Source organism: Oryza sativa, chromosome 7 (assembly GCF_034140825.1).
Source record: "Oryza sativa Japonica Group chromosome 7, ASM3414082v1".
Classification (NCBI taxonomy): Eukaryota; Viridiplantae; Streptophyta; class Magnoliopsida; order Poales; family Poaceae; genus Oryza; species Oryza sativa.
This window is the reverse complement of record NC_089041.1, coordinates 26,308,216-26,333,015: the sequence shown is the minus strand read 5'-3', so window position 1 is coordinate 26,333,015 and position 24,800 is coordinate 26,308,216. Positions and strand designations below refer to the sequence as shown.

Here is a 24,800-nt window from a genome sequence, read left to right as displayed (position 1 = left end):
CAATATCTCTAAATTATATTTTTAACTATGGTTCTTTCAAAATATTTTTAACTATGGTTCTTTATTAGAATACAAACAAATTAATAAGTAAATATTTAAGTCAAGCATAGCAGCGCGGAGCGCGATGGGGTTGGCGAGGATGGCGGCGGCAGCGAACGTGCTCTCGTCAAACGCGACCGCCGCCGCCCACACACTCCCACCGCCAGTTGCTAAGCTCGCTCACTCGGTTCTCCTTGCCGCCGTCGGCCGCTGAGCTTGCTCCCTCGGTTCTCCTCACCACCGCCATGGCCACCAGTGGCGAGGAAGATGAGGAGTTGGAGGGAGGAAGAAGAAGCCCGAGAGTAAATCGGTCCAGGATGGCATTTCAGTGTACACGCCGTTTAAGTGATAACATTTCAGCGAATCCAATCTTTTGCGATAGTAGATATGTAATTTTCTCGTTCGATAGGTACTGATCGGTGGGAGGGTACGTAGAATCAGACTTCCGCGTGTTAATCATGGTAGGATTGGGAGTTCGGTGTGTTCGACGCAAGCGCCGCCGCAAATCGCAATCCCATGGACGACGGCCAGCCGAGCGATGCCCTGGCGCCCAGTCATGGTGACCTTTTTTGTGGAACTAATCGAAGAGTAATGTTGACAGCTAATTCGAACGAGATCCAGCCAGCAACCGAAAGAGGAAAATGGAAGAACCCATGCGAGATTATGGCAACCAATTCGATAACTTGCTCCAATCCAACATGATTCAGCCACTGCGACCGTCGCCACCAAGTTGCCAATTGGGACATCCTGGCCCAATTAGAATGAGGCCTGTGTGGTCCATGAGAGCTATGTGCGTATATTTAGTACCACATTGGTAGTTTAGTGTAACATCCTCAAATTTTAAACTAAAATTTGACTGCATCATGCTGGTTTTAATCTTAGATTAGCAAAATCAAAATTCCCTTTAAAAGTTCTCTTTTTATTCTTGATTTTGGTTCAAGTATTACCCCTAGAATTCCCTTAACCTAGTTTACCAATAAACCATAAATTGTTGCCCTATCCTAAACCTTAGTGAATTCAGCAAATATCCTTCAAATTCCAAACCTATTCTTATTTATCGCCAAATATCTAAATTTCTCCTTTTGATCTAGCCGCCACTTTAATTCATGTGGCTTGATTTCCTCTTCGGCACAAGAATAATATTATTACAAATATTGTGAATAATTGCTCTTGTGCTAAGAAAATATATTTTATCCTTCCCTTCCACAAATCCAAATTCCTATTAGCCTCAAATACTTCTCTAAAATCCATGCCATATATTTTGGGGGTTAAAAATCCTATTTATCTTCCTCTTAGTTTGCTTGCCTCATTCCCAAAAATATTTTGAGGAATTATATTGTTAATTTCTCTCTCGTTTGAGTGCTTCCAAATAAATTCCCTCAAACTCCACCTAAAAATATTGCACTCAAATAAATTAGGAAATCTCCTTTGTGAATTCTCTCCGAATTCAAATTCTTCGCAAAACCTAGTTATCCAAATCAAGTATACAAATTAGACTTCTTTCTTTTTGTCATCGGGCCGAAACTCTGTTCTTTCTTCCTTTTGGCCCAATCCTTTTTCTTTCTATTTTCCTCCTTCCTCTTGGGCTGCCGGCCCAGCTAAGCCGAGCCGGCCCAAATCAGCCCACACCCCAGCCGAGCCGCCTCCTCCTCCCGTGCGCGTGTTGCGCACGGCGCACGCCGCCGCAAACGTCGCCGCTAAGGAAACGAAGTCGGCGCCGTCATTCTTTCCTTCACGTCGCCACAGCCGTGACATCGTCATCCTTCTCTTCCGAACCGCCTCTCCCCGCCTATATATAGCCGGCACTACCCCATCTTTCCCCCCCATCGAGCTAAAAGCTCTTTCTCTTCTCTCTCTCAGCCATGACCGGCTATTGCCGCCACCGCCCAATCTCCCTCACCAGAGCTCCACTAACCAAATCCTCGCGCCATTAGCTTCGCCTCGACGAGTTGATTCCATTTTTCCCCTTTCCCCTCTCCCTCCACCTTGAAATAAACCACCACAGCCACTTCTTTTATCGCCGGAGTTGAGCTCCTGCCGTCGCCGTTCCGGCCTCCTCCTTTGTTTCCTTCGCTAGCCGACAGCTTCTCCGGATGCGCGTCGCTCGGGAACACGTTTCGCCGCCGACGTCGCCGCCTTCCGGCCACCGGAGAGCCGACGCCCCGCTTACCCTCTCCTCTCTCTTCTCTCGGCTCACTGTGAGGCAGAGAAAAGAAGAGACGGAAGAAGAAGAAGCAAAAGAAAAAGGAAGCTGACAGGTGGGCCCATGAATAGTAACCTTTTATATTTTATAGATTTAATTCAAATCCTATTCTTTAGAAGCCCATATCTTTTAAAATATAAACCCAATTCCAGTGAAACTTGGACCAAAATTCTTCTAAAATCTTTCTCTATCTTTTGAGGCTATTTTTGCTATTTTCTCATTTTATTTCATTTTTGCCTATTTTTGGATTTTATTCGAATTCCTTTTGAATCTGAATTTTATATATCTAACCCTAGGTCTTGAGGATTCTTCTGACACACTAGATAATATCATTCAATCTCAGGACATCGAGCAAGGCAAGTTACTATACACCTTTTGATCATTTAAGCCTATATTTTACAAATTATTTATTTATAGCCTTCTATTCAATATTCTATTTTCTATATGCATAAATCAATCATAGAAACCCAGACAATTTAGTATTGCTTATTTTGCTTACAATCTGCTTAAAATACCTCATACTTAGATTGAGACAATACGTAAGATTTGGTTGATTTCCGGGTGGCTAGTATTGTCTCAATCGATATAAGTTTTACCAGGTACTTATGTCGAACGAACGGGTACGACCGCAGTTTCTAGAATGGGGACAGACCTAGTTATTATGTTAATTAGCAATATGGCACCTCTGTATGGTGGTTCTTATTTTTAAGTGCGCTCCTCGCGCAGGAGGCAACTATAGCCGCGAAGGGCAAATTTAACCATTACCATGTACAGGTGAATGGTTTGTGATACTCGAGTATAAATTATATGGTATATTTCTAAACCCTGATCGAGATGACGTGGTGTCATACGATCAGTTCCCCTTAAATACCTCGGGAATGCCAGAACTTCTCTCGCTGCTGTTAACATTACGTTCAGAGCATATGAGGATATAAGTTCATGGAACAGGTGGGCCATGACTAAAGCCGATGATTATCAGCAAGTCGTGGACTGCGGGTAAAGCGTACATCTGCTGCAGTAGAATATCTTTGAAACTATTCGAATAGCCGTACTCATGGAGTTGAGTACCGGGACTCATATGGTACCCTGGTTAGAAATCTAAAGTTTATATGTTTTATAAATTCTACTATAACTTTTCCAGATTGTCCAATACTGCTTTTTGCAAAGAACCCTATTATATGTCAATGCATAACATATTTCCGTGATAACTTGCTGAGTATTGCGAATACTCACCCTTGCTCTTATTAACCCTTTTTTAGATTTGGGTCAAGAGGAGGACCCCTGTGATTATTATTACGATGACTCTGATAACTTAGAAAATTCCTAGAGGTTATACCTTTCTAGTCAGAATGTACTAGAACTTCCGTTGTGTAATATTAGCACCTATGTAGGTGAGTACCTACCCTTGTAAAACCTCTAGTATTGTAAACTTTAACGTATGCAATGAAGAACCAGCTGTATTACATGTATCAATATTTACTGATCCAGGGATTGATACATTAATTTTAGTCGGATCCAAGTTATTAGTTTTAGGACCCGACATTTAGCAAGAGCGGAACCAACTTATAAGGACTTGTTCCTCTAATCATGTCACTCCTGGGTTAACCCTTTTACACGAAACAAGGATAAAAGAGTAAGAGAGGTGGTATGTGTAAATGGGCTCGCCTATCGAATGGGGAGTAAGAGAGGTGGTATGTATAAGTGGGCTCGCCCGTCGGATGACCATTGAACCAAGATTTGAGGAACAATGTTGTTATCCTTTCTATGACTCCACTGTTGTTGACGAAAAATCCGCGTCCAGTCGATTCTTCCAAATGAAAATGAATCTTATATACAAGTTTTTATGTTGTGTAAAGAGGCCACATAAAAATTTTCAATTTTTTTAAAACTTTTAATGAGATAAATTAATTGTGAATCTTGTAGTATGTCTCTAAGGATATTGTGGGTATTCTTTTAAAAAAAATGTCGAATGCAATGGTGCATTATAGAACAATTGATAAAGTCATCGGTATATTATAGAAAGAGACAATGTCGATGGCAAATTGTTGAACTATGAGAAAATCAATGGTACGAAGTAGATTCAGTAGGCAAATAAGGTATCAAGTCAAGATGGCCGAGTTGGCGCCAGTTTCAGCTACCGGTTCGAATCCCATTATTGACAATACTTTTTTATTTTTGCAAAATCTTGATTATTTTTTTTTGTGTAGCACTCTAAAATCTTTTTTTTTTGCAAAATCTTGAAAAAAAATTGTGTGGCACCCTAAAATCTTGAATTGTTTTTTTATAGCACTCGTAAAACACAGCACAATCTTGAATTGTTCTTTACCCTTTCCATGAATTTCACCAAATCACAGCCAAAAGGCAGGCAAAATCTTGAATTGATTTTTTTTGTGTAGCACACGTGTATCACAGCAAAATCTTTAATTGTTCTTCACCCTTTCCATGAATTTCACCAAATCACAACCAAAAGGCAGGCAAAATCTTGAACTGTTCTTTACCCTTCCCATGAATTTCACCAAACGCATGGCAGATCAAGTTACTTTTATACCTCTGACGAACATCTCCTTTTTTTCCCGCTGCCGTACAGGCACACTGAACGGCAGGTCTATAGTGTCAACTCTTCGTTATGAATCCATAGCTAGCACGCATCTAAACTCTGCAATCTGTCGCTTAAATTGCGATTCCCTGTCACTTTCAGCGTTTTCATAATTAGCATGGTGAGACACGGCCGTCGCTTTTGGAGAGTGATTAGAGATGTTCTTTTCAACAAATGATCCAGCAAGTCCTCCACAAATAGGAACTCGCATAGCTCCTGTCCTGAAGAAGTCGCTCTGTGATTGAAGTTTAATTACTTTGGCTGAGAGTTTGAGGTGAGAACTTAGGGTTGGTTTGGTTTGTGGCTTAAATAGGCCTTACTAAACAATGCCAAATTTTAGCAAGTTTTGCATGACTATTTTTGGTAAGGTAAAGTTGTGTTTGGATTGAAACCAAAATAGCCTAAGTTTACTATTGAAATGGCATATTTTCTTAGGCATGCCAAAATTTGGTTTCAAACCAAATAGACATTAAACACTATTAAAATTGTCAAATATTAGTAAGCCTAATTTAGGCCTTAAACCAGACCAACCCTTATATACGTAGATGTGCCAAAATGAGGCCCATTTAACAAAGCCTAATGGGTTCACATTCTCAGCCATCTGCTGCATGGGCCGTGATTTCTGATCCAGCCTAACAAGGCTTCAGGCTTTGTACTATACTATTTTCGAGTACTAAATGTTCTCAGCAAACTCAGCGAAACCTAGATCAACTAATAAATTTTGTGTGATATAACTTTGTATATATATTTTGAGACGAAGGAAATACCTATTTAGTATATATAGAGAAGTATTATACAAGTCTAGGCAGTAAAATTTTTATTGCGGTAGCAATCCTATCCAGATGTATTAGGTTGTATCTAATTTCTTCCTAGTTTGCTACTCCCTCCGTTTATAGATATTTGACGCCGTTGACTTTTTGAAATATGTTTGATCGTTCGTCTTACTCAAAAAACTTAAGTAATTATTAATTCTTTTTCTATCATTTGATTTATTGTCAAATATACTTATATGTATACATATAGTTTTACATATTTCACAACAGTTTTTGAATAAGACGAACGGTCAAACATGTGCTAAAAAATCAACAGTATCAAATATTTAGAAACGGAGGGAGTATATTTTGGGAGAGATGGAGTACTTATTTTGTCTATTAGTAAAATTTTTACTACGAAGCTTTTTAGGACGATATAAATCTCGCAGCAAAAAAAAACTATACTATTAGAGTACGTGTTTTAGTTACTCCGGGCACCGGGCATGCAAAACTTTAGGCTGTGTTCGGAGGAGGGGTTGAGAACCCCTCCTCTCCAGCACACAAAACGAAGTTTATTTTATTGCATGATTAATTAAGTATTAACTAACTTTTTTTTAAAAAATGGATTAATATGATTTTTTTAAACAACTTTCATATAGAAAGTTTTTGCATAAATCACACCGTTTTAACAGTTTAAAAAGCGTGCGTACGGAAAATAGAGAGGTTGGTTGGGAAAATGTGGGGAAGAACACAGCCACAAAATGATTGTGGAAAAAACAGTTGCGTGTGAGTTGTGAACCTCAGACCATTTACTGGTTCTCTCTTATTGTATGCAGAACAGCAGAAGATCATTCTGTAACAATCTCTGACTCGAACGGATTCGCACAAGCACGGACAACAACTTTCTTGACAGCTTATTTACCTAATTAGCTAGCAAACTCTGAACTTGACACTCCTACAGGAAACAAATTAATAGACATGCATGACGCCTAGATTATATTGGAAGATTATAATCATGCGGCAGCATTAATCTAGATTATAGCTAGTGCTGCTACTGTCCATAGAACCAAGCCGGTATCTTGATCTTGTCAGGGTCAAGGCAGCGGGTCACCCAGTACGGCGTCGTGCAGTTGACGAGCTTCTCGCCGGAGCGGTCGACGCACTGCAAAACCTCGTACAGCAGCGTCTCCCCGTACTTGAGCTCGTTCTGGCTACACCGGAGGTAGGTGCTGAACCCAGTGCCCTTGGCGAGTGCGTCGCTGATCTCGCCGAGCGTGTAGGTCTTCTCGTCGGACGGCACGACGCCGCCGTCGGCGAGGATCTTGGTAAGGTTGGTGAGCTTAAGCTTGTCCAGCGCGAGCGCGGCGGCGAAGTAGCCGTGCTGGCTGAGGTTGGAGCAGGTGCCGTGCTTGCTCCACTCGTGGCTCCACAGCTCGAGGTTGGTCTCGTTGCGCAGCAGCGACGGCCATGACTGGTTCAGCGGCTTCACCAGGTCCTGGATCTGCCCCGGGTCGAGGCGGTCGCTGATGTTGCAGTACTCCGGCCGCCATTCCTCGTAGCTCGGCCATAGGCCACGGATGGTGAAGTTATTTGGGGGTAGCCGGGGCTCGTACTCGCACTCGTGCGGGGCAGTGGAGCAGTACGATGGAGCCCACTGTAATACAAAAAAAAAAGAGAAGAAAATAACCAAAGCACAAATAATTAATCACTCACTCCCTCTATTTAAAAATATAGCGACACAGTGGTTTTGGATTAGACTTGTCTAAATTCGTAGTACTATATTATGTCTAATTTAGTATATCGTTATATTTTTTAGCGAAGGGAATAACTTGTATATGGAGATGGGTTTTCACCCTCTTCAAGGCTCTTTTATTTTGCAACGTCACATATATAGTCATAAAAAATGAGAAAAAATTAACAATATAGATTAATATGAGATATATGAGTCCACTAATATGCAAAATTAAATTTAACTTCTATAATTTATTTTAAAAAATTAAATATAAATAACTTCTATAATTTATTTTAAAAAATAAATATAAATGTGAATGTACACATACTTGTTTTAATTTAATTTGTTAATTCTTTTTATAGTTTTGTAGAGGTCGAATTTAACCTTGCATATTCGTAGATTGATATACCTCATATTAATCTACCTTACCATTTTCTTAAAAAAAACTAATAGCTATTTAGATAACATGCCAAAAGCATACAGCAGTCTGGTAAGACCAATATATGTTTAAAAATACCTCAACACAATTAATTAATTAAAAGTATCAGAAACACACGTAGCGAGTATATATGGATAACTATCATATATAACTAGATAAATACCCCGGGGGAAATTATGTTGTATAGTTTGTACAAATAAGCTATAATATATTTTGTAAACCAAAACAAAATGACATCCTATGTTTTATATAATTTACACATGATCGCAAATATAATGTAAGGTGAACATATTCGATGTAATTGATACTTATGAATTTTGAACTAAAAAACATTGGGATTGTATGGTTTTACGAGAGAAGAAAAGAAGAGACCATTTGTACCATAGATCTATTATCAAAAGCTAAAAATAATTAGTATGATATGGCTTCATGAGAAAAGAGAGAAATATCATTAACTATACTTAATTAGTGAGGAGATGAACTATATAAATATATAGGATTAATTCACAATTAAGCTGATCATTGGTATCGGTCCACATTACCTGCTGAACAAAATACATGAAGTCGAATTTCACCTCCACCGCCGAGGTAGAGGCGAGAGGGAGCAGCAAGAGCACAAGGGAGAACACGACCTTCATCGTCTTCTTCACGGCCATTATCCTAATATACTCGATATAAATTCGATCCTCTATATGCCTTGCAGTGGCGCGACCGTTCAGTATATATAGCACAACGTAACAACGTTCGATTCAGGTGCAGTAGCTAGTGATACCGCAAGATAAGCAGTCCACACTAGCATGGCATGATTCAAAATGGACACCCGAGGTACATCTGAACACTGTAGCGATTTACTGTGACAAAACACTGTAGCAATTTACTGTTTTGATTTTACTGTGCTGGATCTTTTTTGGCCGTTAGATTCAGACATAGAGGGCTCAGATTGTGTGCAGTAGTTATTGTGCAATCCTAGTAGCAACTGTATTTGATCCCGTAACAACGTGGGGTCATGCATGTACTTACGTGCATCATATAATATATGCACAAACCCATAGGAATATGGGACTTTTATATGCTACTAGATGTACGATCCATCAGACTTCATTGAAACAACTTGCAGCATATGCATGTCAACTAGGGACATCTATATATCCTTCGAGGGAACAAAACAATCTGTGCGAATGTTCTTAGAATATAGATGCGTTCACAACTTACACATCTCACCTTTTTTTTTCTAAAAAAGAACACTGTTACACTGGTTGAAAACACTTGAGACTGATTTAATCATCAAATTTAAAAGTTCAAACAAACAACGATGAAAATTCTTTTGAACTTTGATCATGTAGCCATCTATGGCCCTAACAAATTTCAATGCAAAATATGTCTTATATAGAGAGAAACAAAAAAGAAAAATAGCGTTAGAATGGTGAAGGCAACTGTTTTCAATAGCTGAGGGTGTAAAATGAGCCAAAAATAGTTTAGGAAGTTAAGTGTTCTGATAAAATAAACTTCTTTCTAATTCTTTTGAGAATCTTTATAATCATTTAGATTATTTTTATACAACCGATAGGCATCATCTCGAAAAATCAAAACATTTTCCCACATCAAATATATATACTCAAATGAACGATAATTATTCTTTCAGTGGTATGTGACGTACCCGTCGACGTTGAGACGCCCATAGTAATTTCGTCGATCACGAGATATGTCGGTCTAGTTTTTTTAGAGATCCTTCCAGGGAATGAGGTGTGCGAATGTGTATTATTAGGGATGACTATACGCATGTTAAGAACGTTTGAGTTTGCGTTTGTACTGATCTTAAAAAAAAGGTCATTCAATGAATGAGTGAAGTGTAGGAGAGCTAGCCAGCTCATGTGGCCATTTGGGATCTGGAAAAAAAAGTACAAAAACTCCTTCCATTCTAAAATATAAAATACAGCTATTGTTTTTCACATGTTTCATAATATAAGGCATATGCATGCATGAAAGCAATTAATTAGTACCTCTTTTCGTCGGAATTATTATTTTTAAAATCCTACACCCTTTAAATATCTAATTTTATTAGATGCATGCATTCTATTTATTAGGATGATTCAAACGAGACTAAATAATAATAATAGTTTTTGGTCTTTGCATTAAGGATAGTTGTGCCTTATATTTTCGAACGGGAAGTACCATAACTGCTATTTAGCGTAACTTTGTTCCCAACGCACACTTTTTTCTCATACGGAAGCTTTCATATTAAGTTTTGTTTCCTATAAAGTTGTTTGAACGGAAGTTTTTGGGAAAAGGAAGTTTGACTGGGAACGCACAGATCTATAGTCTTTGGATCTTTCTCAGGCTTTAATCTGAATATTAAAGCATTTGCGTGACTAATCATCAACAAATTTTGTCCTAACCATCCGATCCATTTAAAAATACAAAGAAGAAGTAAAACTACCATAAGCAAATTCATATTCTAAATATTATAAATAGTGTTTTGATTATTTTAATAGCTCAGGTAATCAAAAGTTAAACATTGTTTTATTTCTAGGTACTCAACATCATTTTTTTTACGTTCATTATTTTTATTTGTATGCACAATCATCCTGCTGCAATGTGCGGGAAATTAATCATCTAGTTTGCTCAATAACAATCCCCAATAAGTAGAACGCTAATCCTAATCCATTTGCTTGAGGGTCTCAACCTCTCTTTCATATTATTTTTTCCCTTTCTTCTTTTTCTTTCGTGAACGCGCAAAAAGATTGCACGTCAATATATTAGAATAAAAGAGAGTTTGTTTACACAACGCAATTAGCCAAACCGGCTTATGCCAAGGGAAGGGAGAAACAACAAAAAAAACAAAGGAAAAAGGAAGAGACTACTACGACTGTTAAACGCAATTCCAATCAGCGGGAAGGGGGCAGAGCCACACTACCCTCCCAAGAAAACTCCAAAAGAAGCAACGCCAGCTAACGACCATAGATGGCCCTCAGTGAGGATGGACTCTAGAACCACTGAGACCGAAGAGAGCAGAGTTGAAAACCTTGGAGTTTCACTCCTTCCGCAGTTGCCAAGATACCAGGAGGACTCAGGAGTCGAAGCCGGCATGGAGATGCTCAGGTAAGCATGCCCTAGAAGATGGCCACCAGTCCTGGAGCTAGTTGCCATGAGGAGGAGAGAGGGTAGACCAATCAGAAAGCGACAGCACACGGAGCCAGACTTGCTGAGCGAACACGTAGCCAAGGAGGATGTGGTTCCCCGTCTCAAGCTCCTGAGCGCAAAAGGGGTAGACTGAGTGGCTATCGATGCCACGCTTTTGGAGGAGATTGGTCATCCAGCAATGTTGCTGAAATGCAAACCAGAGGAAGGACTTACATTTAGCAAGACCATTCGCATGCCAGATAAGATCATCACAGGCAAAGGTGTGTTGGCCATAGAAGAACGTCTGGTATGCCAAACGCACCGAGTAGCGCTTGTCACTCTTCCAATGCCAAACAAGACGATCCCTGACACCCGGCGAGAGCTAAATGTGAAGCACCGCATCCCAAACAAGAAGAAACTAAGAGATAATCGCGACAGTGAGTGCACCACAGATGTCAGAAACCCAGGAATTGCTCGCCAAGCCAGAAGTAACCGTGCGTGAACCTCAGAGGTGCTGGGGCACGACAAAGAGGAGATCTAGAGCCAAGGAGGCCACCGAGCGGCTACCGATCCATTGGTCAACCTAGAAGAGTATCGACTCACCATCCCCCGGCACGAAGGAGGTGGACGCTTCGAACATGTCGGAGACGGTTTGCTCGACTGGGGTATTCAGGCCATCCTAGTATATGGATGTCCTGAGCGCTGAAACCAAAGCCACCGAACACGGAGAGCAAACCCTGCCATCCTGAAGTCGGGAATTCCCAACTCTCCAAAAGCCCGGCACTGCCCCCCATGAACCGAGTCCGAGCCCATCCACGAGAAGACGCGGCGCTTCTTGTGCATATTTCAATAACTTCGAGCCGAAGGTCAAAGTAGATGTTCCATATGACAACCAAGCGATAAGGTGTGAGCCAGGAGGATAAAACTATAGGAACATATATATTATCAGTAATTGTTTAATATAAGATTGGTAATTTTGGCACGCACCAAAGACCATTTCTATTTCTAAAGATAAAGTCAGAGAACAGGTGACTGACGCTCAGTACAGAAGATGCCATTGGCTATTCCATTTTTTAAAAGAAAATGTAAGGTAAATCTCTAGCCGTTGCATGATGTATGCCGGTGTGTTCACATTGGATTGATTTCACTATCACATCGGACTCGCAGATTTGAGAAATTTAGGTCGTTTGAGGACAACAAAAGCCCCGTTTAGTTCCCCAAATTTTTTTCCCAAAAACATCACATCAAATCTTTGGACACATGCATGAAGCATTAAATATAGATAAATAAAAAAACTAATTGCACAGTTATGAAGAAAATCACGAGACGAATCTTTTAAGCCTAATTAGTCCATGATTAGCCATAAGTGCTATAGTAACCCATATGTGCTAATGACGGATTAATTAGGCTCAAAAGATTCGTCTCGCGGTTTCCAGACGAGTTATGAAATTATTTTTGTCATTCGTGTCCGAAAAGCCCTTCTGACATCCGGTCAAACATCCAATGTGACACCCAAATTTTTTTTTTCGCGAACTAAACAGGCCCAAATCCGAGCAAATTATTGCAGTTGTATGAGACACTGTATGGTTGTTTTCTTGAATTGTCATTAGAATTCAATAGAAAAATGTTGCTTGCTCTAAAGTCAAGAAAAGCAATGAGGTAAAGCCAGGAGACCAAAACTGCATCGTTTTTTTTTAAGTTGAAAACTCCAGCAATCCATATGTTACAGTTCACTAGGTACATGGGCTTTCTATATCTTTGACATAGCGACCAGCTTATCCATTATTTAAAGAGAAAAATAAGACTGACACTTGGCATATGTACCAAAGACTATGAACAATCGTCTCAAGAATACCATCAACACTGGTTAAGACTAGAAAATATGTGCGCCGGTTGGCGTACTTTAAATTTTGTAACCCACTTGCTATGTTTATTGCTCGTTTGCCTTGTTTTTAGTGCACAAGAAAATTTAGATCCAACAGGAGAGCGCACTATTAGAGCAAGTTTAATAGTATAGCCCACTACTAGTTCCAATTCATCTATAGCCAATCTAATAGTCAATTCATACAATAGTTGCTTACTATACTATTAATATATGGTCCCACCTATCATATACACATTGCGTCTTGGAGTCCATGCTGCAGCTGGCTATAAATCTGTAGCCCACTGCTATTCTCTCTCATCGTTTATCTTATTAAAATATGTTTATAGCTGACTAAAAAACTGCTATTGTACCTGCTCTTATGAACAACATGGGTTTGAGCGGCTCCTCTAATCTATAGGGTTATGGGGTGGTAGCCATTGAGAAGTTGCAATCGGTAGTTCGAGGAATGCTTTTTTTGTTTTTTTTTTTCCTTTCTTTTTTAATCCTTTTCACACTTTAATCTTTGTTATTTTCTTCAATTTTAATCGATTGAAGAAGATGAAGTGGTGACCTATTATATTCACGCTTCAATGTCTATTCTTTTTTTTTCAGTTTTTATTAATCGAAGGCTAAGAAGTGAAGACATCTTCTTTCTATGGCTTTGGTCTTCATTTTGTTTTGATTTGAAGAGATGAAGCATTTCTTTGATTGCAAGGGTTAAAAAATGTGTAAACCTCCCGAATCTATATGAAGTTAATTTTATAGATTAGTGGGGCACAGAGTTTGAAATTATATAGAATATATAAATGTTACTGTCTGGATTTATGTATTTTTACCCTATGTAATTTTTCAAGATTTATCTTAACATTAACTACATCATATGGTCCAATCAACTGTCGAAACTCGAAAGACCACCCAAATAGATGGATTCTATAAATTTTAAGTTTACTTTTTTTTAGATAGATTGATGGATGGATGGATGGATGAATGGTTGGATTTTATTTTCACTTCTCCTTTTTCTTTTTCCATTAGAGCAAGTTCAATAGTATAGCCAACTACTAGCTTCAATTCATCTATAGTCAATCTAATAGTTCATTCATACAATAGTTACATACTACACTATTAATACTTGGTCACACCTGTCATACACACATTGTGTCTTGAAGTCCGTGCTACAGCTGGCTACAAATCTGTAGTCCGCTGCCCTTCTCTCTCCTTATTTATCTTCTTAAAATATATTTACAGCTGACTTATAGCATGCTATCGTACCTGCTCTTATGTCTTCCTCTCCTTTTGCTTGTCTCCTAGCATTTCTGTTTACTCGTGCTGTCATGCAGACCGTAGCTGAACACCGTGACAGCCACCAGGCGAGCAGGCCCACGACTGGGCTGTGCAGCCCATTTACGAACTCAGAGCGCCTGATTTTCCCTTCTTTTTTTTTAATACTTGCCTAACACGCGTTTCCTGGATTGGTCGAGAGGTTTACTAACGACGGAGCGCGTTCTCTAATTTGCGCGCAAATTATCCCGCCACGTGGGCCAATCGAATGCCAACACAACCGCCGGCTTTAGATAATTAGATAAGTGCGACAATTGCCTAAGTGGCACGTACTTAGTACAGAAAACACGCTATCGATCGACAAATAACATGTACTGTCTGTAAGTACTACCTTTATCCCAACATATAAAAATTTTTAGAACTGAACATGAACATGTGTATGTAAAATTATATGGGAGAAAATTATAATTAGTTGAGAAGTGAAGGTGGATGTGGAAATTGAATGGTGAAAGATTGTGATTGATTAATACAAAAAACGTTGGTAGAGAAATCGTTATATTTTGAGAAAATATTTGAACGACAGAACTTGTTAGTATATTTTAGGATAGAGGAGTATAAAATGGTTAAAATGTGTGTACTGAACACGGTGCTAATGTTCTAAACAAGTGAAACATACTAAACCACTGGGTACTACCTGTCGGAGCAGACGTGTTTGTGCACACTAAATGACTAATTATTAAGGTTATTAAGAACACACGATAAGATTAGCATATACTACGTAGGAGACTTTAACCAAATTCCTATAGTATATATCTTGGTCTTCTTGGATGCCTTCAAGGCAAAGAGGCCCATGAACGCAAATATGTGAGAGAACTCTACTCTGAATTAAAACCCCTCTGATTCCATGAAATAGGTTATACATGACAGATACCTTCACGCAAACTAGCAGAACTCCTTAAACCGAAAAATAATACAGCATTGGCCTAATGCCAGCTCGTCGAGTTGAACCCATAGCAGTGGCTTCCAACTCTGCAGTTTCTAGTTTAGATGAGAATTCCCTGTCACTTTCAGACTTAGCAAGGAGAGAGGTGCCAAAGGTCCACAAAGATCTTAGTACTACATGCTGATCACTTTACAAGTAATTAGGCCTGTTTTTCCATTAAATGATCCAGCAGAGCAGCAACAGTGGTGCCAGAGTGATCATCATGCTAACTACCACTTATGATCTTCTGCCACATTTTCTTCAGTTCCAGCTTTTGTTCCTACTGGAGTATTCTCCTTAACCTGTTATTGTTTCCGCTACTGCTTCTGCTAGATTAGGTTAGGTCTATATCTTCTCACATTATGAGAGTCATTTTCAAGTGACTCTCCTGGTGTTCCAGAAGATGAGTTGAACCAAGTCATCCAAAGTTGGTTCATTCTTTTGACTGAAGTTTACCTCTGAAATAACAGGCCCTAAATGCGAGAGCAATGAGACAGTGAGAGTTCATCCTGTAGGAAACAGACTTTGATTAGCCATTCCTTGCAGGCTAGTGATATACCAACATTGAATCTGCAATGGCAAATGACAACCTTGTCAGTTGCCTGTTTTCACACAGCAAACTTGCTTATCTGATTAAGTATCTTGCAGCATTCATGGCATTTGCTAGTACATTCTCTGTTCGATCGACCCTCGTCAAATACCATGGCTGCTGTCCTTGGTTTTATTGCTGTATCAATTATTAGATACTCTGACGAAATGTACACTTGTTTGACACTACTAGTAAATTGATACTACTATTATAGTAGAGTGCCTGATTGTATGACTGTATCCATTAACTGAATCAGTTTGTCAGTCAATTCTTGGAGCCGTATCAAGTTGCTAGCCCAATAAAAAACTTCAGACACTTCTGTCACTAACTACCTACCTGGGCCTTCAACTCTGAATCCAGTTTCAGACCTGTTTGGATAGACCGAGAGATGGAATTATTCCAACTAAGAGGAGTGCCCGAGTTGCCTTCTGGCCTTGGTCATATGCCCATTAATTAACACTAAATTTATAGCGATTAAGAAAAAAATTTTGGAGCAATGTGCTGTACCGATCATACATTCTTAAATGAAGCTGACCCTGATGACTTTCTGAAGAGTTTGGTCTTACTGAATTGAATGCTACTACTGATCGAGGAAAAAATTATCAATCAGTATCTGTTCTTCAGAATCATAGATAAGATTAGTTCTCTGAAATAACAATTCGTTTACAAAGAAGATCCTTTTTTTTTTCTGAATTGAGATCAGCTCAAAATATTCTGAAACAGGCAACAGTTGGTTGCAATCTGAAACGGAACCATCATCTTTCAGCCAAGTGTACACACTATTTAATCAGTGAAAAGAATCCAATCTCACCCATCAAATGATCATCAAATCAATTTGACTTGCCTGGCGAGAGACAAATTCTCATCTTGACCCTCTCTCTTTCAGTGCATTTAAGCTCTTGCCTACCCAAGTGTTGAAGTTTTGGCGCCACATGTGTCCAGTGGGCTCAGGTGATACTGTCCCGTTCCTGTAGTCGAGGAGGCTCAGCTCTCAAAGCAATTTGTTCTTCCCTCCTGTTACACACTGACACTAGCTAAGCAGCTACAGTCCTGTTATTTTCAGCTTATTTCACTGGATTATTTGTCCAATGCTTTTAAAAAATACGTTCTTAAGAACTTTCCTTCTCTGCATTATCTAGACCACTATTTGTAAGTCATATGTTAAGTTTATTTCTCAAAATATTTATGTCAAGTAGATAATTCGCATCAATAGTATGTCACATATGGGCTTAGATAGCATCTGCAATAATATAAAACCGTGTCCAAGTATGAACCATACAGAATATCAAAATCAGCCAGCTTGATTATAATTCTCTTGGACCACCCAGGAATCCCAAAAATGCTTCCAAAAACCAACCATTTTTAGTATGTTTTTCGTTCGTATTTTTTTTTCCTTAGACAATACTGTAGACGGGGACACGTACGTACGAGCGTTTGACATTTTGCCATTGTCTGTAGAAGCATCTCATCTGATCTGTCCAAAACCTAGCAAGGTTTGACTTGGCTCAGGCGAAACCACGAACCGAATTTATTGCCGTCGCCATGTCGGGCCGGGGGCCCATTTGGAGGAGCCATTACTGCGTGGGCCCCGGATGTCATAGGGCTCACAAAACCCGGCCCGGCCCGGCCCAGCCATGGGAGCCACGTCCATGTGTAAGACAGAATGGGAAAAAAAATATATAAATAAAACCTCGGCTTGGCTTGGCCGTCGTCCATGGCGTCGCTGGCCCCCACGCGGCGAGGGGAAATGGCCGGAAACGCGTCATGGCACGAGCCGACCTCGACGTGCCCGGCCGACGACGACGACGATGGGTGCGCGTGTCCACGGCGGTGCACCCATCCAAATGGGAATAGTTTGGAGGATTCGGCCGACGTAGATAGCAGTGTACGATTGTCTAGCTAAAGAGGTTGTTTGGTTGGTGTCTAAATACGATAGTTGTTTTGAAGTGGGGAAATTGTGTAACATAAAACAACTGCCGTAACAAAAATGTGTAAACACGAACGAAAGGGTAAGATGTATATAAAAAAGTAAATCATTATAAGCTCTTTATGCTTTTAGCATCGCTATGGCACACCACGGTTGATTTTTAATTTTCTCTAACCTTTAAAGTAATCAAATCAAACAATCAAGAACTTTGTTTGTACTAAGGTGGTGTTTGGAGTTACATCAGATGTTTGGACTGGACGCTCATTCGGAGTTTTAAACATAGACTAATTACAAACTAATTGTATAAATGAGAGCTAATTGAGATAAATTTTTTAAGCCTAATTAATCCATAATTAGCACATGTTTACTATAGCATCATATGGGCTAATCATGGATTAATTAGGCTCAATAGATTCATCTCGTGAATTAGTCCAGGGTAATGGAATAGATTTTATCATTAGTCTACGTTTAATACTTCTAATTAATGTCCAAACATCCAATGTGACAAGGTCTAAATATTTCTGTATGGGTTCCATTCGAAAAAGGTCTATGCAAACGATGTGTTTCTGCCATGGTGTTCGTCACTTGGGCTGTGTTCCCAACTTACTTTCCTCGTTTTTCACATGCACGCTTTTCAATTTTCTAAACGGTATTTTTTTCGCAAAAATTTTTTCTATACAAAAGTTGTTTTAAAAAATCATGTTAATTTATTTTTTAGAAAAGCTAATATTTAATTGATCATGTGCTAAACCGTGTTCGTTTCCTCAAGTTGAGAACTAATCCCTCCGACCCGCAAAACGAAATGACTCATTAGCACATAATTAAATAAGTATTAGCTATTATTTTTTTAAAATTAGATTAATATAGTTTTTTAAAAGCAACTTTTATATAGTTTTTTTAAATAAAAAGTATCATTTAGCAGTTTGGGAGTTGAGTTTGGTCGTGTGCCGCTGCTTGTGCGTGCCAAGGAAGCTAGTAAGGTAGAGTTTTGAGGCCAGGCGTCCCAGAGAACGGGACATGCGTGCATGGACGGCCTAGGTATCTCCCAGTGACGTTGCTCCCGTACTGATTATAAAGGCCATGCTGTCATGGGTGTGTTTAGTGCACGCTGAAATGGAAAGTTTGATTAAAATTGAAACTTTGTGATGTAAAGTTGGAAGTTTGTATGTGTGGAAAAGTTTTGATGTGATGAAAAAAATTGAAAGTTTGAAGAAAAAGTTAGGAACTAAGGCCCTGTTTAGATAGGACTAAAACTTTTAGTCCCTATCACATCGGATGTTTGGATACTAATTATAAATATTAAACGTAGACTATTGATAAAACCCATTTTATAACCCTGGACTAATTCGCGAGACGAATCTATTGAGCCTAATTAATCCATGATTAGCCTATATGATGCTACAGTAAACATGCGCTAATTATGGATTAATTAGGCTTAAAAAAACTATCACGCGAATTAGCTCTCATTTATGTAATTAGTTTTATAAATAGTCTATATTTAATACTCCAAATTCATCTGATATGCCAGAGACTAAAATTTAGTCTCTGGATCCAAACACCCCCTTAACCAAGTCTATGTGTTTTGTCCAAATAAATAGGAGGTGGCCAAAAACTACACATGAGCAGTTACGCACCAGCTAGCATCACTGAGTGCGTCACGCATGGCGCGGGCATGGTAGTATTAGCTCCGGCCATCTTGCAGTTCTCTCCTTTTCTTTCTTTTTGATATCTATAGCTTTGTACCGTTGTGGATCATCAGTACGGTCTGGATGCTTCTTCTCTTCTTCCTCCAGTCGCTGTGGATAAAAAGCGGCCTAAAATTTAAAAAATCTAACCAAGTAAGATTCTTCTTAATATATATTTTCAAATTTTAAAAATTAATTTGGCTCTTAAGAAAAAGCCTCACTCAACCATACATCCTCTAAAAAGTCCAGGGTAGATTTGAGAGTCCAGGATAATGTGCAGGTATTTGATATAATCAAATGAGCTATAAAAGTTATCGTATGATATTTGTGCTTAAGTAATGAGAAAAAGGAGACGTGGGCTAGCTAGGTGTAGCAGGACTTCAACAAAGGCTGTGTTTAGTTCACACTGAAGTCTAGAAGTTTGGTTGAAATTGGTACGATGTGATAGAAAAAATGTGTGTGTATGAAATATTTGATGCGATTGAAAGTTGGAAGTTTGGAAAAAAAAACTTTGGAACTAAACAAGGCCAAACTTCGTGACAAAATAAGGTGATCAGAGAATTAATTATGCAAATAACTACTCCCTCTGTTCCAGAATAAATTAATTTAATATTATATGTGACACATCCTAATTCTATAATCTAGATAGGAATGTGTCACATAAAGTACTATATTAGCTTGTCCTGAGACGAAGATAGTATTATATGGCTGGACTATTAGAGCAAGTTTAATAGCATGATCAATTGCTAGCTATTAAAAAGTTGATGTAAAAATCATATTAAACCGTTTCTATTTTTTACTAATACTTAGTTAATCGTGTGTTAATGTGTTTATATCAATTCGTAGATAAGAGTGAAGAAGTTAATTTATTATGATACCAAGGCCGTTGAAACAGTACCGGACGGATACGATGTAACCGGACCAATTACACACCAGGTCGAAGTTAATTAAACTAGCAGCATCGATCGCTGACTAATTTTGACCATTCCGTTTTGCCGTCGATCGGCATCAAACCGATCAAATCCCAAATTAATCCGGCCACGCGGACCCGTACCAGCAGCAAGGACAGAATTCATGGCTTTCAGTTGGACTATTAACGTCAGGCGAGACCATCACCTTGACTTAAGTTGAATCCTTCGTCAGGATGACAGCCTTATCAGCGAATTAAACCTATCAGCTGCCGTTGGTTAATCGCCATCAGGTTAGGTCATCCCGTCCCGTTTCCAAATTGTTTAATTCGATCCAGAGATCGCCGTGAGAACTGAGAAAAACCCTAGTTCATCAGCTATCCATTGTTTCGGCGGCCTGCGTTTTTTTCCTCTCAATTTTCAGGCTTTCAGCTGTGTTTTTTGTCTGAACATGCCCTATGTGGTTTGCTGCTGCATCGTTTGGAATTATTTAGTTTGGATCATAATTAATACCAGTACTCTATACGACTTTTCGGGTTTTATTTTTCCCACTGATTAATTATTTACTCCCACTAGAAAAAAAAATACGATTCCTTAAAATATTTTCTCTACTGCATTGATTAGACCACCAATCATTTTTTAAATGGTAATTTATCATGTGGATAAATAAATAATCATGCCAATTCTATAGAGAAAAGCTATCTGAGCCTTATTTTTTTTTTGTTGTCACACACATGCTTGAGTTTTTTTTTCGAGGGATTAATTAATGTGTGATGCTATATTAAGCACCAAATCAATCAATAGCTTTATATTAAACAGTGTAATTTGGATCATGCGTGCCATCCATCTACTTTTGGATCTGGTTAGACTTAATTTTCTTCTGTTAATGCAATGACTGACATATATTGCTAGGTTGAACAGTGCAGAGTACGACAAAGAAAATCTGTATGGGCTCCCTTCCCGTTTTCATGGAGTTCTGCGTACATATCACTAGCTTTCTAATCGAGTATAAACTTGGAAGTACTCTCCCAACGAGTACTACTCCTTTGTTTAAAAATATAAGAAATTTTAAGTTTAAAATTTATAGCGTAATATAAATATTTGTAGAGCATTGATTTCAATATAATGCACGGAAATTTTCAAGAAATGAATATAAGCAATTCAAAATTTAAATTTTAACCAATAAAAATGAATAAAGTTAAATCATTTTTTTAGTATTAATCTTTGCTAAACAATCTAGGAACATATTATATGCACACAAGTTTTTCTGTGCACAACAATTAGCAAATGTAAAAAAGAAAAATTAGAAATATTTTTATAGATTTTTCTATGACTTTTATGCTAGTTGGTTTGTACGGAGTGCAAATGTTAACATTCTGAAACAGAGAGGGTACAGACAACACACCAATTGAAAGCAGTGGAAAACAGATTGACTGATCGATCTGAAAATGGAGGCAGTGTCATCGTCGTGCTCTCAATCAGATCTGGACCGTTCTTTCAATGGCCGATAAGAACATCTCCACAATGTCTCTCGGACTCCAGCCTCCGGCTGTACTTATCTCAGCCTAAATACGATGGTACCCTACCAAAGCTGAAGCCATCTGTCAATCAAAAATCAAAATCACACACGATTTATACAAGCACGTTTTCTTGCTTTATTTCAGAATTAAGACGGGCAACGTCATGTGCATTGTTCAGAAAAAAGCAACTGAATCGATGCACCAACCACTCTGCTGTCTGTCCTGCATGCGACCAATACTGATCGGTACTCGACCGAGCCTTGTATTATTTTTCTGTTAAATCCATCGGTATATCAGCAAAAGCAGGCGAGAATTCAACACATAGCAGGAAATCTTTTGCTCGAACACCATCTAAATAATTATGAAAAATTATCAAAAGATTAATAACATTCGTACATCATACAAATATAAATCTACAAACTATTTAAGCCTGAATTCAACTCGCATATCGAAAAATGTAAAAAAAGGACAAATCCAACTTATGAAATGTAATGATGCCACTCACACTCGATTTGTCATTTTTTTAGCCTTATGTGTAGGTTAATTCTGAGACTGATTTTGCAAAATAGTCTCGCACTAATTATAGAAGGGTAAAGAAACTAATATATTGTCTCACCTCATTAGCTAGTTTTTGGGATGAGAAAGGTTTTTTTACTATCATACAGATTTCAGGTGAGGTGATGGATGACACTATACCTTGCACCATCATTTTTTTTTTCAAAATAGTTTACAACTATATTACACCAAATTTTGTAGAAAAGGCTTTACGAGGAGATATACCCGAAGGATTAGAATCCATTTCCATTTCCAGTATCATGCATTGGTCAAGACTCAAGACAAGAGAAACGAGACGCAGGCAGCTAGCTAGTCAGGCAGCACACACACGCACATAAATTGCAGTGTACTGGACTACTGGTGCCAGCTACAGCAGCACACGCGCGTGGTGCACTGTTGGTTTTGTGTACTACTGCTGCTCCTAGGCTAGGTTTAGTTATTGAAATTGGGGAGAAGTTTAGAGAAAATTGAAAGTTTGAAAAAAAAATTGAGAGTTTATGTGAGTAGGAAAGTTTTGGATGTGATGTGATGTGATGAAAAGTTGAGAGTTCGAGAGAAGTTTTGTGTGAACTAAACATGGCCCTAGATCGATCGATATCATGGATCCGTTTCGCGGAATCTGCAGGCATTTTTTAGCAGCCATGGCCGGCCGGCCAGTTGATGGCAACGACTATGGCGCATCAGAGATCACATTGATTCCCACGGGTTTGATGATGAATTGTGGATGAAGACGACGACCAAGTCGTCTCGCTTGGCAGTTACGGCCATGCCGGAGTCCGAGTCGTCCAGGATGGATGCATCTCATGCTCATGCATAGTACTCCTCCAGGCAGCAGCCATGCCCTAGAGCTAGACGATGGGCTCCTCATGGTCACTGCAGCTGGTTAATTATTAGGGGAGATGAACCCGGATCATGTTGTTATGTTATTTGCAAATTGGTGTGTGTGTGTGTGTTTTTTATCAAAGTAGTAGTGCTGTGTTTAAAGATAAGCCCATCTGCCTCTTTATCTGAACTTGTGTTGAAAATATTGAAATACTCCCTCCATCCCAAAATGTTTGACGTCGTTGACTTTTTTTAAAATGTTTGACCGTTCGTCTTATTCAAAAAATTTAAGTAATTATTAATTCTTTTCGTATCATTTGATTTATTGTTAAATATACTTTCATGGATACATATAGTTTTACATATTTCATAAAAGTTTTTGAATAAGACGAACGGTCAAACATGTTTAAAAAAGTCAACGGTGTTAAACATTTAGTGAAGGAGGGAGTATCTGTCGGTAGGGCTTTTACTTCCTCCGTATGCAAATATAATTATGCACTTTTATCTTTTAGGCCTTGCTCGTTTTGTAGAAAAAACAAAGGATTTGGATTCCTAAGGATTAATTCGTATGAATGTCATTCGGTCTGAGGTTGAAGAAAATCTAACAAATTCTGTTTTTCTAACAATAATAATACCCCTCACTAAATGAGACACTACAGGGATGAGAAGTTCACACAGTTAGGATGTGTTTTTCACGCCAAAATTGAAAGTTTGATTGAAACCGGAACGATGTGACGAAAAAGTTAGAAGATTGTGTGTGTAGAAAAGTTTTGATGTGATAGAAAAGTTGAAAGTTTGAAGAAAAAGTTGGGAACTAAACCAGACCTTAATGAAGTGCGGAGGAGAAAGACGGTAAAAAATACCCTAGAAATGCTTATATAATTGTGTATGAATTCTTAAAAAGTGGGAATGTTTAATTATATTTTTGTAGATAGAAAGGCGCCTTTTGTTTCCTCTTAAAAGGATGGATTATGTTTTGGATTTTCGTGGCACGTTTTTCAAACTGTTAAACGGTGTGTTTCGTGCGAAAACTTTATATATGAAAGATGTTCTAAAATATCATATTAATCTATTTTTCACATTTGTAATAATTAAAACTTAATTAATCATATGTTATTACCAACTTGTTTTACGCGAAACACTTAATTTTTATCTTCATCTTCATCTTCGGGAGATTCAAACACCACCAAAAATAATAAGGCATATAACTAAGATGATAAATTTGTGTACTTGTGTAGTAGAGTACGTCCAATAAGAGGCTTTGCTTGGAAGTCATTTTCTCGCTTGCGGCTTATAAAACAAACACAGGCGCGTGGCCGAGACAAGGAAAAACGATTATTTATCTACTCTAATGGATACAGAATACAAAATTGAAAAAAAGTTAGAAAGCTGTGAAATAAAAACCTTTGAATTACTAATATACTCCTTAGGAAGAAACTCGTAAAAGGATCATGAACGGGAGCTTTCAATCCAGAAGACGACAACGCTGCTGGTAGGTATACACATCCGTTGAAAAATTTCGTCCGCGACGTGCTATTATAATTCGTTTGTTTCTTAATAAAAGATTTTAGAACTTTTATCAAATTTATAGAAAAAAATAGTAATATCTACATCATTAAATTTAATATTAAATATATTTTTATATTATTTTGTATTAAAAATAATTTATATCTATCTATAAATTTAATTTAATTAAAAAAATTAACTAATAAAAAATCAAACGGTTTATAATATACTAAAATACAGAGAGTAGTAGGAGTGCACTCATCGAGAAAACGGTCCCCATCGT

The 24,800-nt window shown here is 38.4% G+C and overlaps 1 protein-coding gene and 1 long non-coding RNA gene across 2 annotated transcripts; one reads left to right on the top strand and one right to left on the bottom strand.

Annotated features, from left to right (window-relative positions):
- The first annotated feature begins 1,864 nt into the window (after window positions 1-1,864).
- Window positions 1,865-3,745, top strand: LOC136357165 (uncharacterized). Its single transcript, XR_010742330.1, has 3 exons — window positions 1,865-2,297; window positions 2,539-2,598; window positions 3,502-3,745. It is a non-coding gene; the product is annotated as an uncharacterized lncRNA (long non-coding RNA).
- A 2,632-nt stretch (window positions 3,746-6,377) lies between these two features.
- Window positions 6,378-8,449, bottom strand: LOC107278191 (ribonuclease 1-like). The gene is made up of 2 exons (XM_066312595.1): window positions 8,304-8,449; window positions 6,378-7,244 (listed from the first exon to the last, which is right to left on the bottom strand). Exons 1-2 carry the CDS (start codon window positions 8,415-8,417, stop codon window positions 6,642-6,644), a joined length of 717 nt encoding a protein of 238 aa, XP_066168692.1. The 5' UTR covers window positions 8,418-8,449; the 3' UTR covers window positions 6,378-6,641.
- Between the last annotated feature and the right edge of the window lie 16,351 nt (window positions 8,450-24,800).